The 16,804-nt window shown below is 44.4% G+C and overlaps 1 protein-coding gene across 7 annotated transcripts in view; it reads right to left on the reverse strand.

Annotated features, from left to right (window-relative positions):
• The window catches only part of TBC1D30 (TBC1 domain family member 30), a 60,597-nt gene that overhangs the window by 32,772 nt on the left and 11,021 nt on the right, over positions 1-16,804 (reverse strand). For 2 of the 7 annotated variants that reach the window (XM_056340655.1, XM_056340653.1), the window contains exon 1: positions 1,110-1,403. The exons of 4 other annotated variants lie outside the window; for them this stretch is intronic. In XM_056340655.1, the coding sequence (XP_056196630.1) occupies positions 1,110-1,269 (160 nt within the window). In that variant the 5' untranslated portion in view covers positions 1,270-1,403. Of the gene's footprint in view, positions 1-957; positions 1,014-1,109; positions 1,404-16,804 lie in introns of those variants that run through there. One more of the 7 variants, XM_056340656.1, reaches the window with a different exon arrangement.

The following is a 16,804-nucleotide window of genomic DNA, read 5'->3' on the forward strand; positions in this document are numbered from 1 at the left end:
GCTTGCATGTTTCGTAAATGCCTAGGTTTAGCCAACAGATCAACAACATTTCAGCTGCGAGTGACAGATCTAACGTTGTAAATTGAATCTAAATTTCCAATACTTCATAAAAAAAACCAAACGAGTCAATTTCGATGGTAGGCAACCAGAAAATAACGTTCAGTAACGATCACCCATCAGTGCTTCTGCCGAGAGCCCTGGTCCTTCAAAGGTTTTGGTACTGAAGCAGGACCCAGGCAAGATCGCCCGGAAGCCAATGCCTTCCCCCCGAGGCAAGGCTCGGTGGCCAATGTAGACAACACCCTACGGCAGACAAAGGCTGGCCGGGAGGAGGGGTCTTCAGCAAGTCAGGGGCTGGCAGGTTCAGGGGGGAGGCCTGGCGGGGCCGAGGGGAGCCGCAGCGCCCCGGCCTCGGCCATGCGGCGGGCAGCGCGGAGAGGCCGGCGGAAAGTGGCGGCCCGGGGGCAGAGGGGAGGGGAGGGGAACCGGGCACCGCCGAACGGCACAAAAGCGCGGCGAGGCCGGGCGGGAGGAGCGGGGAAAGGAGGCGGGAGGGCTGAAGATCAGAGCGGGGGTCCGCCGCGCGCGGAGAGCGGCAGAGCCCCCCGGGGAAGGGGACAGCGCGCTGCCGCCCCGCACGGCCCGCGGACGCTGCCGGCCTCCCCGCTGGGGCCGGGCTGGCTCCCCCGCCGGGGCCGCCTCCGCCCGCTCGCCAGCCCGGGGCGACCTCGCAGGCCCCGCCGCCCTCCCCGAGGCCGGCCCAGCCCAGGCAGCGCCGCCGCCGCGCTCCGTACACGCCGCCGCGCCTCAGGCCGCGACCGCGGCGCCTCACGCAGGCCGGGCCCCGCCGAGGCAGCCCGTGCCGCAGCGGCGGCCGGCGAGGCGCGGCCATTTGCCTCAGGCCGGTGTCGGCCGCCGCCGCCGCCCCCGGGGCGCAGCCCCCCGCCCCGCGCCTACCCGCGGCCCTCATCGCCCTCCGGCCGCGTCCTCCTCGCTGAGCCGCCCCCGCGGGGAGGCGGCGGCCCGGGCTCCGGCCGCTCCCCCCCTCCCCGCTAAGCCGCTTACGGGACTGCAGCCGCCTCGCCGCCCAGCCGGGGGGAGCGGGTTACCTGGCTCCAAGGTGCAGAGCAGGCGCGGCGCCGTCCGGGAGATGCAGCTGCGTTTCTTGAGGACGTTGCTGAGGATGGTGCCCACGCCGCCGCCCGAGCTCTGCCGCTTCAGGCATCGCCCCCCGCGGCGCAGCGAGCCCGTCAGCCTGTCCTGCCGCATGGCAGCCCCGGCCCGCCGGGCGCCCGCCGCCAGCGGTACCCGACAGCTCGCCTAGGGCGGCAGGGCGGGGGGCATGGCGGGGCGGGGGGCCCGGCAGCGGCTCTCCCGGCTAGCGGGGAGCTGCAGTGCGGAGACGGCAGAGTCTGAGTGCGGGAGAGGAGAGGGAGGACAAGGAGAGGAGACAAGGGAAAAAAAACGGGGGGGATGGGGGGGAAAGAAGGGGGGGAAGAGCTGCTCCCGCCCACAATCCTAGCATCACTGCCTGGATAACCGGCAGCCTCTCCTCCTCCAGCACCACCTGGGATGCAGCAGGCGAAGGGCGGCAGCAGCAGCTCCGGTTAGAAGTAACGGGAGCGCAGGAGGCAGTGGTGGGGCTCGGCCGTGGCAAGGGGCTCCAGGACAGCTGCACACAGCTCACCCCGCACACGCAGCGCTGCCTCGTCTCACCTGACGCCGCTTAACAAGGGGCAACGTTAAAATTTCTGCCGAGAACAAAACGAGCTGAATGTCCAGCAAAGAGACTTCTCACATGGGATTCTGGCCTGCAGCTGGACTTGTATACGTAATCCTGCCGCCCCTTTCAAAAAGCTGTCCTGGGAAAGAGTCCCACAGGCACTACTAGACCATGGAGCACGGGGAGAGCGACGGATGTAGCGGTATCTCAGTGCCAGGGCAGGCTGGGGTCAGGTCCCGCAGCCAGGGCTGCTCAGGGTCAGCCCCAGCAGCAGCAAGAGCAAGCAGGCGCCACAGTTTCTGTGTTTCTGACTCTCCAGCACAGACTTTGAACACCCTCAATTAAAATAACAGCCTTCTCTATGCATGTAAACTGCAGCAGCACTTACTACTAACAACACGCCACACACTAAATAGTTAAAAAGCAGCTCTTCAACAGCATTTTATTAGATTCATTTTCCAGTGCTATTTGACCTAATATCATCTTAAGAGGGTTTGATACAAACTTCAAACTAGTGGTTTGACTGACAAGAAGGAAAAGCATTTGAAATAATAATAGCTTTTACAATCTAAACCACTCAGCGCTTCTGTGGAAGATTTATCGCACCACATTAGCTGGGCTCAAAGACCGAGCTACCATAAGTGTGAGTCTACCTGCCAACTTCCATAGCTTTGAAACAAGGATTTGCTCCTTTATTAAAGAGATGTTTTTCTCAGCCACATTATAAAGACAAGAGAAAACTGACAACAGATAAGCAGCAAAACCAATTATATAAAGAGACACAATATAAACCACAAAGCAAGCCTTTTTTTAAGATCAGTTATAGCTATCTTTAGAAGTTACTGTTTCCAGAGAAGCATGATTTTGATCGTGCCTCTTTAAATATCTGGTTTGGTTTTGGAGAAAAGTCACTACATTTCAGCTGCTAGCTTGCACTCTGAATAGATAATTAAGTCTATGTGTCAGTGGTTCTTTTTTTAACAAAGGTGACACTTCCCTGCTGATACAGATGATGCAAATCACTTTATTTCAGTGCCAGCTGGAGATGACGATTTAGTGGTTAAAGCATTCAATTTGGAATGAATTAATCTCCCTAGGTGTACAGATTGTACCAATGGGACTGTAACAGAAATATTTAAATACAGAAATAACCATGTAATCTCTCTAATATTATTCTCCTCTTCTCCGAGTACCATATGCAAATAGCACCAGTGTTCTCGTATTGTTTCAAGACTGGCTAATCCAATACCACATGCTGTTGCCCAAAGTCTCAGGAGCCACAGCCAAAATTTCAGGAACCACTCATTATCCTTACAGTGAGAATCAGTCACCCCACTAAACCAAACAAAATCACGTTACCTTCAATTTTTAAACAATTACAAATCAGCTCTAAGGAAGACAATAATATTTAACTTATGATGATAACCAGCTTCTCAAAGTGAGAATTCTGTGCCTTCACTACTGCTATTTCTCATCTTGTCACTCCATAAGAAAACTGGAAACAATCAGGACAATCATTCTGTGACTTGAGACATAGCTACTTCCACCGACCAGTGTACCATTTAGAAGCTTTCCTGCATGCCAGCCAATTAACACAACATTACTCTTAAGGAAAAAAAATCAAAAGTGAATTTCAGGAGATAAAATGAAGAAGCCAAGCCATACTAATGGGTTTGATGACTCAGTGAATCATTAGCACAAATGGATTTTTAGAGACACTGATAAGCCTCCCATTAGGCACACATATACATATCTTAAGGGCAAGAGCCTAGCTTCTAGAAAAGTGAATGGCATTGGGTTTTAATCACTGATCAGGCAAAGCCTCTAATTTGCCTGTGGCAAGACGTGCTCTCCACCACTCCCTGAACTTGCAGACATCTAAGCATGACACTGCATGTCAGCAGCTTGTACAAATTTGCTGTATTCACCGCTGTTAAGCTGTAAATAAGTCTTCAACGATGGGGAAATTTCAGACAAATCACCGTAATTCCAAGTTGGTGAAAACACAACAAATTTGAACTCAAAGATGTCACTAGCCAGCATGAATTTAGTTTGATCCACCAATGCAGAGAGGTCTGGCCACTTGCACAAATCCTCACCTGCAATTACTGACAAGACAGATGACACTCAGGGGGGAAGGGGGGTGGGGGTGGGAAATCAAAGTGTTTTGGCTAGCCCAGATATTTCAGCTCCAGATATTTTGTAATAATCAACCTGAGACTTTGCTTGTTTTCTCCCTGTAGTTCATTTATTCCCTCCCACGCAACAGAGTCACTTTCTGAAAAACCTTATTTCCTCATTTGGTATCTCTTTGCAGTCTTACCACCACCTGCTAACCATGCCTTTTTAAAGTCAGTATTTCTTACGAAGTATGCTCTATTTCACACGTATAAATTGCGCAATTGTTAAGATTGGCCTGATGGTGATCGGTCTTATGATCACTGCCAGGTTTTGACATAGAGAAACCAACTCCATTTACCTTAAACCTCTCCATTTGTCAGCCCACTTCTCTTCTGTCTGCACAATGAGGTAAAACACAGGCAGCTAGAACAGGAAAATGAGCACAAGCAGACAGGGCAGCGACAGGAACAGCAGCTGAAATGGGGCCACAGACCAATCTTGCTTTTAAAGAGAAGGACACTTTTGTTTGCATGGAGCTTTAACTACCCAAATCCAGCATTACTGGAAGGCACAGTTCACTGGTTCTCTTCTGATGTGTGCAAAGATGACTGAATGTAATTAAAAGACTAAAAATAGTAAGACATCTTCAGCTGGGTCACTGTATTTCATGAACTCCACATCCTCCCCTTTATTTTCACAGAAAAGTATACAGACCTCCTGTAATTCTGATTCATACCACAACATCTCAGTAAAATAGTGAAAGTTTGGGGACAAAGCTCATTTGCCACACTTCTGGACACCTGCGTTAGCAAAAATACTTAAGGCAACATGTACCCATGAAAAAATTTATTGTATGATAATACTGTAACATGTTTCATCTCAAAGCATTTTAGAAATTGCATTTAGACAGCATCACTACACCAGCTGCTGATACAGCAAATATCAGAAAGAAATATATGTCAATAGGATGAGGGGGGAAGATGTATTGCAACCACAAGGCAAAACCCATTGTATGGGGCTTAGCAGACAGTGGCCCTAGAGTTCCATATACTGCTACAAGAGCCCACAAAATATAACCAGAAAAGGTAACCCCATTACCACTGGGCTTCAAATAGCTCTACATAAGTTAGCAAATGAAATTTTAAATCTGTACCAACACATGTTCTGGATGTGCATTGTAGTTCATCATGAGCTTCAAAAGAGAAAAGATTTCACTTTCAAATTGTAGTATATAAGAGAAAACACATGGCATGAAATATGTCCGCTTTGGAAGGAAGAAAGGATAAGGCAGTCTGAGATTCTCCCAGGAGGCAGAAGTATTTTAAATACTCGTAGCCCACTAAACCATCTTCAGCACTGGAGCACAAAATTCCTATCCTACCCAGTTCTATATGTGTTCTATTATTAAACATCCTCTGCCAAAACCAGCCCCACTTCCTTCTGCTTGATCCTAAAAGCCTAAAAACGAGCACGACCCACCTGGAGCTTCACCCTCTGCCAACACACAAGATGGAGCCATCTCTGACAGCCTGAAAAAAAGGCCTCTGGCTTGTTGAGTCTTTGACATTGAGGGGGCACAGGTCCTACAGCAATGCTACAGCGTGTGTCCTTGAACATGAAAGCCTGCAAGGTGGCACAGCTCAGCACTCCTCCCACCTCAGCCTGCAAGTCGAGCATCACCTCCTGCATTGCCAGGCTGTTACTAGACTTGCTACCTCAGGCATGGCAGCCAAGCAGATGCTCTGATCTACCAGCTAGCTGTAACTATTGTGTGGACCACCAAGCACAGAGCCTGTAGCACCATTTCACATGTCCACAGTTCATGACCGTGTGAGGAGGGAGTCTATGGGTGAGAGTGGACAAATCTGTGTTACACAGAAGGAAAAACATGATTTTGAACTAACAGATTCAGGTCTGCCACCGAGCTGGTCTCTGCTCTCAGACAAATAATGTAGGGATGTCTTTACTGGACAAGGGATGGTTCCAGAACCAATACAAAAATGAAGGTTTGGTACTGTATTTGTGCTTACAGAAGGTTCATTTTACACTCTTTCAACAAGTAGGGCTCAGGAAAATGGTGCAGTGTGTTGACACACCATAGTCTCATCAACACAGCATGAATATTTTAAACTTTTCCATTGCATTAGTCATCATTTGTATCACTTTGTACATAAGTGTCACAAAAGAGGTCAGGACCTCACTGTGCCCTAGACTGGATAGCACGAACAAAAAGAGCTGAACCAATCCTTGCCTATAAAGCTATTCAGCACAAATATAAACTACACAATGGACAGGAAATAACATCTATGATTTCCAGAAACAGAGAAACAAGATTTAAATGATTAGTCTCAGGAAACATGCCGCAGAGCTGAGAAACAAATCCAAACAAGCTCAATCCTAGTCCAATACTTCCTCTTCCTTTAGACTTCAGGCACATAGCCTTCTTACTTATTTCCCCCTTCAAACACTGACAGCACAGCAAGTACTCTTTAACACAGTCTTCTCTTGAAGGAAGCCCTAAAACAGACCACTTGTTCTTGGAGAGTTTAAGACAAACAGAGGATCTGGAGAATTTTCTTACCAAAGAGCACTCTCAAGGCCATGCAACTTTGTTTGTAGCTAAGCTGTCTGAAAGAGAACATTGCCTGCACACTGTTTAGCCACATCTGCTGAGGACTGATCTAGAGAACATCATTAAAATAGCACTGTTTAGTGTGATGTATATCTTTCAACAGGAAATTAATCTACAAGACTATTACTCCTGTAAGAAGCTCATAACTATATACACTACATGATCCTTTGACTTTGCACAATCAGGATTCAACCACGAGAACTCTAGACTCAAGATTCTTCATTATGATAATTAATGGGTTTTATTGTTTGGGTTTTTTTTACTTTTTGGGGGGTTTTTTTTGGTCATTCTCCCCCTTCCCTCTTGTACGTACTATCCACTCCTTCCTTCTGTACTACACATGTGCATATACTAGGACAGGACTGATGAGGAAAGAGAAGGTCCCTTCAACAGAGCCAGGTCTCCTTGACCCCAGCATCACCTGCCCACAAATATATGTTGCAATTTACCTTTTGGAAGTGATGGACAGTTACACAATTTACAAGTTGAATAATATTCATAATCACACTGCTTCTTGAAATTTTTGGCAGATACAATACACTCTAAGGAGTATGCCAAACTTTTCCAGCATCAGTGAAAACACTTGAAATATCATACATCTGTAATGAACGCATCTGTAAATCAGTTGTGAAAGCAGTTTCTAGCAGTTTACATCACAATGGGGTGGAGCTGTGATAACCAGTTTCCCACCCAGGAAGGCACCACGTTCATAGATAGTGAATCAGTGTAGGTAAGTGACTACAGTCCCTCAATTCATAGGTTGTTCTTAGAGGGGCACAAGATGCTTATGCAATCAGATCACATAGGTGAGAACATGAAAGCCCTCAAAAGCATCACAGGTTGCTAAAACAGAAGTACAGACAGTTCTGTAACCCCCTTGAACCTGTCTACAACCTCTCTCCATTTGTACACACATAGCTATTTCCATGAATGAAGGAGGCAGGGAAAGACTTGACATCTGTACAGTACCAGGGCTAAGGCCAATGGAACAGCAGAACTGCATGTACCTGTCTCCCAGACCTACACTCAGTCCAGTAGAGCATGAAGCCCCTGTTTCCCCGAGTTCTTCAGGAAGCCACTAAGCAGTAAGCTAGATTTTTTTCTTAAACCTGTCACTACAATACAATCACACTGAAAAGTAGTAATAGATTAATATTCAAATGCTTTACATCACAAATTATTAACTCTCCTGTGTCACCAACTTTTACCATCGCAACATTAAAAAGTGGGTATTCCGCGGCATCTGCAATTCCTAGGTCAAACTGGTTTTAAGGATAGAGGAACTAAATTTGCTGGTAATTCAGCAATGCTGAGGCACACAAGTGACAGCAACCAGTGCCAATGGGCTGGGTGCAAAGGGTAGCCTATTTCACTCCAGGCCCATCACTGGCAACTGACTGTTCTCAGAGCTTAACAGGGGAGAATTGAAAGAATTCCTGAAAAATAGAAACCGACTTGTTTTTTAAACATCATGCACCACAGATCAGAGACACTGCAAATATTTCAGAAGAAAAAAAAAAAAATCTACTCTGACAATACAAAATAGATGCAATGTGGAAACCTTTATCTTAGCATAGGGTTCAATGCCTGCACTAAAAGGACAGGCAGAGATTTAACTTGGACCTATCCATGCAGGAAACAAAAAGCGGCTTAAATATAGCATTGCTTGATCACAAGACAGAAGTTAGTTCCCCTTATTGTGCCAGTAATAGAGGACAACAAACTTGCACAACTGAGTATGCCCAACAATCTATTAAAGCTATTTGTATCCACTGCAGTGCCCATAAATCCTAATTCTGGGCTGCAGCGCTATTGCAGTAGGTGCTGGACAAGCAGAACTAAAAACAGGCTGCCTGCTTTAAAAGAAAGAAGAGAAAAAAACCCCACACATTAGCATATGGAGGAGCACAGGGAGACAGCTAGATGACATTGGAATGCATAGTGGACAGCAGTCTTAATATATGATCTGCTACTGTGCTTCTGTAGACTTTATGGCAAAGATGAGTAACAAGGGACACACACAAAGGCATAAGGTCAATAAGAGGGCTGAAGGAGGGATTAGATTTTAATCATCAACTCAAGTTCAACATGGCTAAACGTCTAAAAGGAAATACCAACATGGGGGAAACTGAGAAGGTGCTTGTTTTAAAATATGTGTAGGATGGAGGTAGGAGGCATGAGATAACCCTGAATACTGAGTAAGAAATGACAGGGGTGTGACAACAGAAAAGAGAAGGCTGTGAAGAGCTTCGGATACTAAAGCAATGAGAGCAAGATATTGACTAGATCTACGGTGACCTAAAGGGAAGCACAGGCACCTAGCACTCTTGCAAATACCTGTGTACAAACACCAGAATGCAGGTGTGTTAACTGCAAGCTGAAGTCCACTGCTACATTTCATTCTTTGTACATATATATATATATATATAGGTTATCTTCCAAAAGGACAAAAGTACAAAAAAAAGTTTGCAGAAGCTTTCTATGTCCCAAACGCTCCCAAAAAGCTCTTAACCACAGAAAAATGGTAAGTGGATGGATCTTTTCCTGTTGTGAAACTGGAGGGGGAGGTGTGGTGGAATTCAACAACATACAGGTTTCTTAGTATTTTTTTCTAATTTGGTTCAACTGTACAAACAAACTCAAAAGTTATAATCGCCATTTGAGGAGCACAGTGATCTATGTTGTCCTGATGAAGAAAATAAATGAAATGGAAGGGGGGGCGTGTGTGTGTGCGCCCAAGGAGTCCATTTATTTTACTTAACGTCTTCATGTGCCGACTGTAACTGTAGAGCAGATCATACACAGATTAAGTTGTATCTCATGAGCAAGGTAAAAGACATGTCATGCAAGGACTGCTAAAGTAACAATCTATTTTAACTGCTGTACTAACCAGCAGCATAAAGTCTACAGTTAACAACAGGAATAAAAGTCATAGCAATGTTTACATGCTCAATAAAGTAAAGAGAGGACCTTTTAAATTAAATACAAAGTAATGAACTGAAGTGAGGTCTCAGAGAGCAAACACCCTTTTTTGTCAGAGAAATTAACTGTCTCTACTGAATCATAATTAAAGATGCTATTTTGGTAAGGAACATAAGAAGAAAAATCACTGAAGAGGCCTACATAAAAACACTGCTGAAAAGCATGATCGTAAAAATTAGGAAGCGTTCCCTAACCTTGCTAAACAATATGAAGTAAATGAATATCTTGGCCAGTATTCGCACCCCAGAATCCTGCTTAAATGCTACATGGTCATTTAAAAAATAAATAAATCACCAAGTCAGCAGAAAAACTAATGCAACATATGAAAAAAGTAATTCTGACAGGTACAATTTGTAGGCATGCTTAAGATATTTGCTGACAAATGGAGGTCATAGCAGATTGCAGGCTCCCAGCTCTAAAACTGAGCTGCTCGTCCTTTATTAGAATGTGATTATTTGCTTAGCATCTGGCATAGAAATTGAATTTTACAGTGTGGATCACCAGCTTCATTGGTTATTTCAGAAACAGCAAGATTTTAACCCCCCCAAAATAATTAAAGAAAGCAAAACAACGCTATGTCCCCAAGGCAGGATTTATCCACAGACAGAACACTTTCAAAGCTCTGATATTAAAAAACGATTGCCAAAGTTAGAAAAGTTACTAGCCCCAAAATGCCTTTGCTTTGGGCCAGGAAGCACCACGGGAATGGGACCATGTTTATACCATAGAAGTTTTTATATGTTGTTCAGTACTTATTTGCAGTAATGCTAAGGACATCCATCAAAGCCTAGGCTCAGGCTGTGCAAGGCTTTCATTAGACACACAGCAGAGACAGGTTGTTCCTGCACTGCTCAAGGATAAGAAAGTCCTGCTTCCAGCACGGATCTTACCTCTCCCAGTACGCAAGATCTCTGTGGACAGCGCTCTTTACACACAAACCGAAACAAAACCCTTTCTGGGGTTGGAGAGGGGAATGGGGTTCACTCCAAGAGAAGCTCATATAAGCCCTGCCCATAGAGCTCTTGGAACCACAAATCTTCCTTCAGTCAATACAGAAGTCCTCTACCACCACCCAAATCCTTTGATCGCATACACATTGGTTCCCATTTGCCGATGCCACCAGTTCTGTAAAGAAATTGAAATCTTCCCACGAAGTTTTGCACGTACATGAAGCTACTGCAACCCCAAGCCCTCTAGACCACATAATTCCCTTCATCTCCCATGTGGGCCATAGCTTCAACAGAACACATTCTGCAAGTGTTGGAAAAGGAAGTAGCTAACAAAGCAAATAAGCCTCAAACTATCAACTCCCTTTCCGGGAAAATAAGTATGTACATTAGTGTCCTGGTTTCAGCTGGGATGGACATAATCATCATCTTAGGAGCTAGTTGGTGCTCTGTTTTGGCTTTGATGTGAGACTTTTGAGTTGTCTGGGCCCTGCTAGCAAAAAGGCTGGGGGGGGGAACGAGGAATTGAGAGGGAACACAGCCAGGTCAGCTGACCCAAACTAGTCAAGGAGTTATTCCATACCATGGGATGTCATATATATATATGTATATATACCCAGGGGGGTGGCCAGGGCGGGCAGGTCGCTGCTCAGGCACTGGCTGGGCATGGGCAGGTGGTGAGCAGTTGCACTGTGCACCATGTGTTCCTTTCTTCCTTTCCCTCTGGATGATATTCTTTCCCTTCCCCTTTTCATTATAACTGTTATTGTCATCATTGTTATTGTTGTTCTTTCATTTTTATTCTGTTTCAATTATTAAATTGTTCTTATCTCAACCCTTGAGTTTTACATCATTTCCAAGACTCCTCCCCATTGCTCTGGGTGAGGAGGGAGTGAGCGAGCAGCTGCCTGGTACTTCATGACCAGCTGGGGTTAAACCAAGACAATTAGTCATTTAAGCAAGTTTGACACAGAGACGGGTTTTTTTTTCAAGTTAGTGTGTAAGATGAAGAGAAAACAGTTATCAGTCACAACAACATTACTACTCCAAGTTTTTTTACTCAACAGTTAAATAACAAAATTTCAGTTCATAACCAACTCTTAACAGTACAAGTTTAATCCTAAACACGTTCAGTTCAATAATCAAAGGCTCATTTAGTACTGAAGCTTTGAGCCATTAAAATTGATTTTGAACATGTGTACAACACCATGCAAGCATGAGTTTTGGTAACAGCAAAGCTCTTATTAACTACTGTGTAGCTTGGGACAACTTACTTCACTCCTCTGAACATGTGCTTCTCCTACCAGTCTTCAAGTAGCCTTGCCTCATTACTAGTTTGGTTTTCAGGGAGCCTTGTACTGTGTGTTCAGTGACCAGCTCATTAGGTTCCTGACTTTACTGGGCCTCTATAGCATTACTATAAATATTAGTCATATTTAATTCTTCAGATTATTATGCTTTTTTAAAAAAGATCAGATGTGCATATTGATTACCTTCGTGTTCTGACTTCCTTTAGTCTCACCGGATAATTATTTCTCCTTCAGGATTGAGGTCCAATAGCTTTTGCTGCCAATGACCATTGGATGAGATGAGAAATTAGCAGTAACGTATTGAAAAAACCCACGCTGAAACCTCACATTAAACTGTTAGCTATCAATGATACCTAATCCAACCCAAGAACCAAAAACTGTTCATGCTTTGTATTTTGACCATATGTATTGTATGGATGGCAGGGAAAACATATTGATCAGTACCACATTGCTGTGATTTTAGGGAGGTAACTATAATTTACAGTGAACTAAATTTAGAAGCTGTTTCACTGCTGGCAAAACCCAGCAAGAGGTTTCCAGCTTTTACTAAGAGAGAAATATAAAAGATAGGGTAACATGAAGATGGAATATGGACTTTATTTCTTTGGCAAATTTGAAGCGTATGTGAGGAGCATTCACTTACTGCTCAGTAAGTCAAATTTAGGTTATTAAGAGCTTCAAGAAAAAGAGCACTTTAAAATCTGAGGTTCTCATTTAATATTTCCTCCAGAGCTGCTCCAGCACAGAATTATAAGCAGGACTAGTGATCCAAACAGACTAAGTTCACAGCCCACTTCTCTAGCATCTTGTTTTTAAATGGCAGGATTATCTCACAAAGCTGCAGAAACATAGCTGCTATTACCGCCTGATGCTCCATAAATCAGTCTATTCCTAGTCCTAATTATGCCAAGCAGCTGTTATCCTCCACTTGATCTCTAGTATCCAGGATATCTTTTCTTCAAAGACTAACTCAACCAATATCTGGAAATAAAATGCTGTGTTAAAGGCCATGTACCCCACTGGGCATTTTCAGTGAAGCCCCATTAACACTCCTACAAGTTCACAATGGTAAGAAAACAAAAAAAAAAAAAACAACAACAAAAAAAGGCATTTAATTAGGGAAAAGAACAGCACAGTTACTTGTACCAAAGTGTAATCCCCAGAAGAATAAAAAAAGGAGGCAGAGCTAAGCTAGACAAGTGTGAAAGACTATGCGTACAATCTAATTGCACAACTTTTTATCTCAGGCTGTTTCCACATCCAAAAGCTTGTCAGAGAAAGATTAAAGATTGCAATGACATGGTATTATAGTTAGGCAGCTCACACAACCACCCCTGCTGTGAGCTTATACACACAAATAAATCCTTACATCTTGATTGTCTGATGTTTACCATAGATGCCATGGCTTTTTGCTGCCTGCAGAATTGTAGCAGGATCTGCCATCAGTTCAGAAGTGACTAAAGGATTTGCAAAATATGAATGCAGTCAGGTGCACTTCTCACACATCGCTCCTTCACACAGCCTTTGGCAGCAATGGCCATACAGCCAGTTTCATCGCAAATTCCCATTTAATGCAATGAACTCCTAGATTACACCCTGGATGCTGACAGCACCTCACAGCAAAGAACATGACCACTTTTGTACACAGACCTGTGGGCTGAGCCCTTTGCTCAGCTGGGCCCTGCACCCCACTCCTCCATCTCCAGCCAACACTCACCCTGCCGCAGGCAGACACACTGGGCTGGAGTGGGATGAGCTCAGTTTCACACTCTTCCAGAACCTATGTGGAAATCAGCACCTCATTTAACCACAATAATTCTCGAGTGACTAAATAAACGCATCGCTTTTCCAGTTTTTCAGGGAACTATCAGATTAACCAAACTTTACCACTGATCAGGTATCCATCTGAACAGCTGCAAATGAGCAGAGGGAACAGTGGTGCCTGACAGTTACTTCTGATGTCATGACTAACCCACAGGGAGTGTAGACAGAGAACAGATTGTTCTGACTGTTGACAGCAAACAGCAGCATCCTTCCTTCAGGTAACTGCATGCCTCCTCAGTTCGAGCTGATCAAATTCCACCTTCCAAAGTTACTGCAGTACTAGAGAAATAAGATATCACTGGTTTGAGAACCACTTTGCTCAGAAAAAATATTATTATTATTATGTAATACAAGTATTATTTAGCAAGTAATCAAAAAAGCACACAAAAATATATCACAGTAATCCCTATTTCTAATACTCAAGAAGTATTTTATGTAACTAGTACTATCCAGTATGTCAACTTTTCACGGCACAGCTGTGAAAAGTGTAATTCAGTGCACTCAGAACTCTACACGCCTCACAAAACTTACCCTGCCAGGTCAGCTACCACTTTGCAACAGCAGCAGTGTTACAGTTACACAGTATGGAAAAGAAGCCAAGCAGTCAACCTCCGAGTTGTATGCCTACCCAAAATAAACACAGTCTCAGGTGTAGCACTAACTCAACCATTTCACTGTTGTCACAGCTGCTAGCACACTGACAAAGAGTATTTACATCCTATACCAAATGTTGCTGGACAAGAATCTGGTGATTCTGCAATCTATACTGAATTCCTATACTGAACAATATGCATTTTCTGTTGCAAACTGGGCCTAGATTTAGCAGTCAGATAATTGCTTACAAAAGGATTTACTGAATTTCCTGTTCAGGTCCATGATAAGCAATATAGTATTTATTCTACAAGAATAAGTTTTTATATTGTAATCCAGCTGTTACTATCCCATCAAGTTTCTACAGAATCAAATAAAAAATACTGTGGAGCTACTTATTTGGGAGGGACAGAGAGGAAAAAAGAAAACTAGTTGAAGTTAGATAAGCAATGGCTGACGCTTGCCACCTCAGGTGACTATTACAGGATGCCCCTTTCACCTTAGCAGCAGAGGCCAACCACAAAACATACCTACACAACACACTTCAGACAGGTCAGTTTACCCCCACCTCACCCTCAACCCAGATATCTGCTGTTTCCCAGGACAGTTATTCCAAACGGGAGAGAATGAAAGATGCAGTGGTACAGCTCTGAATTTCACTGACCCATAGTTTACACAGAAGTGGGCCACCACAGCTGGTTGACCAGGGTCTCCCAGGTCTCACCACACTCTTTGGGTGAAGGCCTGGTATCTCCCAAATGGTAAGCTGCTGTACTCAGCAGCCACTTCCTTCTGCATGAGGCACATTTGGGGCTAAGTTTGAGGCTCAAACAGGCAGAAGAGAACAGGCAGCTGAAGGTTCTTTCAGAGAGGAGTGCCTGAGGTCTGCTGCTCATTTGCTTCCACCTAGTCCTGAAGCCCTGGCACCTCCCTTTCCCAGGAAAATCCCACCCCTCCAGAGACAGCAGCTCACTGAACTGGAAAATGAGCAGCAGCAGTGCCCCAGGAGGTAGCACCTCCCTCAAGGAGGTAAGGGTCTCTTGGTCATCAGGCTCCACACTGTCTCTAGAAATTTACCAGCAGTAGCAACCCCAACTCTGAATGTGGCCAATCTCCTATTAAAAGTAGCAGTGGAATGATACTTTAAAAAAAGCATCAGTCAGGTATATTCATCAAGCCCAGCGACACTTGAAACTAAGTACCTAGACCCTGAACAGACTTCCAGAGTTTGTGACAAAAGCAATCCTACCTCAGGATCCTGCCACTAGTCAAAGCAGCTGCCAAGACAATTTGCTTAGTTAAATCCTGAAGAATGTAGCTGAAGGAGCCCATAATAAAAGCCATTTTTGAGAACTGCGGAATTTTTAGCCCATGATGGAATATAAGATGGCATTCTGTTCAGAGCAGGCAGGGAGGTATTTTTGATGGAGGTAGGACTTCAGCAGCCAGAGTTAGGGACAAAGCAGCACAGTATGAAGTATGTGACATGGAAAAGTAAGGATTCATATAATCCCTAAAGACGCAGAAGAAAAATCTATGGCTTAGGAATGCATGCCAGCTCCTCAGCTCCCTAAATGCTGGCAATCCCAGGGCTGAACAGCCATGGAGTGAGCTGCAGAGATAGCTGGCTGCACGTTCCCTGGAGGATCTCCGTAACAAAGCTGGTTGGAACCACTTTAATGAAGAGCTCTGCCATAGAATACCAGCTTGTGGAGAGCAAAGTCCTTCACAGCAGAATGTTAACTTTGATGGCAACAATTTCCAAATGCTAAAAGCATAATTTTTATTCTTTTTAGGATTAAACATTTTAACATCTTAAAAATGGCTCGTTACATAACATGAAATGAAAAAGGGTGAGATGTCAAAATCTGAACAAAGCATTTTAGTTCAAAATGTAAGCTTTCAGAATTTTGCTTCATAAGCAACTGACTTCTGTGAGTGGGTGTTTTATTTCATGCTGGAACAAGATATTTTAGTTGCTGTAACCTTAAAGCAGAATTTCCCTCAAAGTGAGGACTCCAGGCTCTATACTGTTCTAAGCACTAGGTTTTATCATCTTTTGAATCTGATTTTCTGCAGTGGCACAGACCAGAACAACTTTTCAGTGAAGATACGACCAAGTCAGAAAAACGTCAAGTGGTACAGAATAAGGGGTAGATACTGTTCTGGTTTTGGCTGGGATAGAGTTAAATTTTCTTCTTAGTAGCTGATGCAGTGATGTGGTTTGGATTTGGTGTAAGAATGGTGTTGATAACACACTGATGGTTTTGGTTGTTGCTGGGTAGCATTTATATTAGGTCAAGGACTTTTCAGTTTCTTGGGCCCTACAAGCAAGAGGGCTGGAGGGGCACAGGGAAATTGGGAGGCAACACAGCCAGGACAGATGACTCAAACTAGTCAAAGGGATATTCCATACCGTATGACATCATGCTAAGTATATAAGCTGGGGGAAGAAGGAGGAAGGTGGGAACATTCAGAGTGATGGAGTCTGTCTTCCCAAGTACCTGTTACACATGATGGAGCCCTGCCTTCCCGGAGATGGCTGAACATCTGCCTGCCCATGGGGAGTGGTGAATGAATTCCTTGTTTTGCTTTGCTTATGCACATGGCTTTTGCTTTACCTATTAAACTGTCTTTATCTCAACTCAGATGTTTCCTAGCTTTTACTCTTCCA

This window comes from Falco biarmicus, chromosome 5, assembly GCF_023638135.1.
Source record: "Falco biarmicus isolate bFalBia1 chromosome 5, bFalBia1.pri, whole genome shotgun sequence".
Lineage (NCBI taxonomy): Eukaryota > Metazoa > Chordata > Aves > Falconiformes > Falconidae > Falco > Falco biarmicus.